Source organism: Perissodus microlepis, chromosome 12, assembly GCF_051167445.1.
Source record: "Perissodus microlepis isolate ML-2025 ecotype Zambia chromosome 12, ASM5116744v1, whole genome shotgun sequence".
NCBI lineage: Eukaryota > Metazoa > Chordata > Actinopteri > Cichliformes > Cichlidae > Perissodus > Perissodus microlepis.
The window spans coordinates 31,369,075-31,371,843 of record NC_140472.1 but is presented as its reverse complement, the minus strand read 5'-3'; the positions used below and the strand labels follow the sequence as shown (position 1 = coordinate 31,371,843).

Here is a 2,769-nt window from a genome sequence, read left to right as displayed (position 1 = left end):
ACCTGACAGTCTCAGACTTGTGTGTGTTTGTTATAGCAGCCTGCGTGGGCTGATTGAGGGATTACCCATGAGTCAGTGACTCAAAGACCCCTGTGCTCACAGTAAACACCCACACAGGCATTGCTCAGTTTACCTCACATAGCAGTTAGAGTGAAGATTGGTTTGAAAATGCCTCTTGCAACAATGATCAGTTTCGGAGCAGAGAACAGGTCAAACCAGAAACATGTCATCATACAAAGAGTTTTTACTGCACACCAGTGGTGAAACAAGCACTCACATACTTCTAGTCACATACATTGAGTAAAAAATACATTATCTTTTAAGCATAACACTAACGGAAAAAGGTACTGTAAGGCATGGTCGCATTTATGGAGGCATTTGCATGAACAATTTATTCTTTATTTTAAAAAAGCAGATGATACGTGTTAAAATGAGCGTAGCAAACAAAGTACGGATGGTGCTGCTATATAAAAATACACTCTCTGAATAAATATGTACTTTTTACCACAGGGTTACACACTCAGACAGAAATAGTTACATTTATTTGAAATGTTAAAATGTAAGCCTTTGACTGAACATTATTATTTACTATAGGTCATCCTGTGTCTTTGCCAGGCACTACTGATTTGCTTCAAGTCTTTGTGCCACATTGTACACCATGTAAGCTTAGGCCTTTCTCATTTCTGTTTCTCTTCTGGTGACATCTGTTTCATGCTTTCATCCTTCTCCACATTTCCTTGTTTGTAATGTGGTCACACCAGTTTAACTTTGAGATCTGCCTGACACATCTTCAGTGGAAAATATTACCCTTCTTATCAGTTTTGACTGTACTCATCCACGTTTCACTGTCCCACATAACTGCTGTTGTCGAGCTGGAGTGTCATCTCAGTGGCGGTGGCAGAACAGGTGGAGCACATTCTTTGGAAACCACCACTGTCCATCCCCAATCAAACTAGCATGTAGAAATGTTTTTAAGAGGAAACCATCTCCACACAGTATTCGAACTTAACCTTGTCTGTGTGGCTATTCCTCTCTTTTACCCTTTTCTCATTCACTCTGTTCGCATTTAGTGACTTTGTCCTCCATCATGCCACCACACACTCCACCTGTGTCTCTGATCCTCGATCCACTGTTTGAATCCTCCAGGGCTCCTCCCCTGTCCATCCTTGGGATGTGCCTAGGCTCCCATCACCAGCCTCAAGTTGACACACTGCTGGATCTGGGCATTGGCTCTCAATTACTGTAAAAGAAGTTTTTGTTTCATATAAAGAGAGTTTATTTAAAAAAAAAAAAAATGGAGATATTATATTTTGATACATTGGCAATCACAGTAATCTTGGCAATTATTATTAATTATTGATCAAAAGATGAACAGTGTATTTGCCAATATCTTGTGAATCCACAGATTGACAATTTTAAATTCAAATTCAAAGAACAAAGTTCGACTAAAGTTCAACACATTCTATAAATGCATATTTAAATTCCCCTTATTTGTGGTTAAAACATGTATGGACATCTTGTATAAAATAGCCATTTAGCCATAAACCCATAACTACCCTTCGCCCAGACACGAGTAAGTGCTCTACACTAATCTTTACTGATCTGCATCAAATTCAGTCATAAAGGAGACTTTGTAGTGACTTCTGAAAGATAAAGATATTAACGTAATGATTCATTTATCAGTGCGTGTCAGTCTACTCAAACTAACCTGTGCAGGTGTGTGGCTCCTCTGTGTAGATCTGCAGGAAGACGAGCACAGACAGGAACAGAAGACAGCGACAGGCCTTGTCAGGAGCTTCCCTGAGTGGGGGCCTCCTGCTCTGAAAGGCTGGATACAGGACCCGACGGGGACGGCGAAACCGAGTTGGAGAGGGAGGTGGAGAGGAAGAGTAGGATGTTGTCAGGGTACTGGATTCTTCCAGAGGCCCCAGGGCCACAGGCACAGGTTTGCAGCAGGAAGAGGAAGGCATTGTCGACCCTTAAGGTTCTTCTTTGTCCTGCTAGTCTTATGTTTCAGCTTCTCTGTGCTTTGGTATTCTGATCCTAATACCTTTATATTATTATCAGGAAGTCTCTGTTATAAACAGCTCCTGCTTCTCTTTGTCAGACTTCAAATAGTTTTTGCACGCAGCATATGCATCTGTTTTGCCCTATCTATCTTCATCACCAGTCTGGTTCTAGGTCTGAGTTTGAAGCACACACTCTTTAAATATGTGCAGAGTAGGTGTTGTCAGTCTGCCTTTGGCCAGTTGGACGCCACCCACCTCGGGAATTATTGTTGTTAGGAGTTAAGATTATTTTTGGATGCACGCAAACTCCTTTCCCCCCCAAGGAAGCTTTTCTGCCTCCTCCTCCCTACAAATCCCTGCTGTAGGAAAAATCCATGGTGCAGCTGCATTACCACCTCAAGTCAGAAGGCAAAGTTGAGGATTGCTGGCTCAGTTAAGTACTCTCCATCATCACCATTCTGCCATGAAGTTTAATGAAATGTGTCTAACAGTGTCTTGTTGATAATAGGTTTGACTGGGGCCTTACACACGGAACATTTTTACTCACGGACTCAACAGGTCCACGTATAACGCCACAATTCCTTGGAAGGAACTTTATTTTTCAGAAGGATTTTTATTTTTTGTTTTTACATATCATCCCTGGCTGATATGTTCCTTCAGCAGCACGAGCAAAACACCCTCTGGAGCTCCAACTAACTGATTTTTATCAAATAAAAGTACATTCAAGTCATGTTTTATGGTCAGCCTCTGTAATAAAGGT

The 2,769-nt window shown here is 41.4% G+C and overlaps 1 protein-coding gene across 1 annotated transcript; it reads right to left on the bottom strand.

The window, feature by feature from the left end:
* Window positions 1-360: 360 nt before the first annotated feature.
* On the bottom strand, window positions 361-2,123 carry LOC146376646 (uncharacterized). The gene is made up of 2 exons (XM_084946412.1): window positions 1,709-2,123; window positions 361-1,240 (listed from the first exon to the last, which is right to left on the bottom strand). Exons 1-2 carry the CDS (start codon window positions 1,968-1,970, stop codon window positions 1,086-1,088), a joined length of 417 nt encoding a protein of 138 aa, XP_084802538.1. The 5' UTR covers window positions 1,971-2,123; the 3' UTR covers window positions 361-1,085.
* Between the last annotated feature and the right edge of the window lie 646 nt (window positions 2,124-2,769).

Coding starts and splice junctions, on each gene's coding strand:
- LOC146376646 (XM_084946412.1), bottom strand. CDS start 1,970: ATGCCTTCCTCTTCCTGCTGCAAACCTGTGCCTGTGGCCCTGGGGCCT. Junction 1,241..1,708: donor GGAGCCACACACCTGCACAG/GTTAGTTTGAGT, acceptor CTTCTTTTACAG/TAATTGAGAGCCAATGCCCA.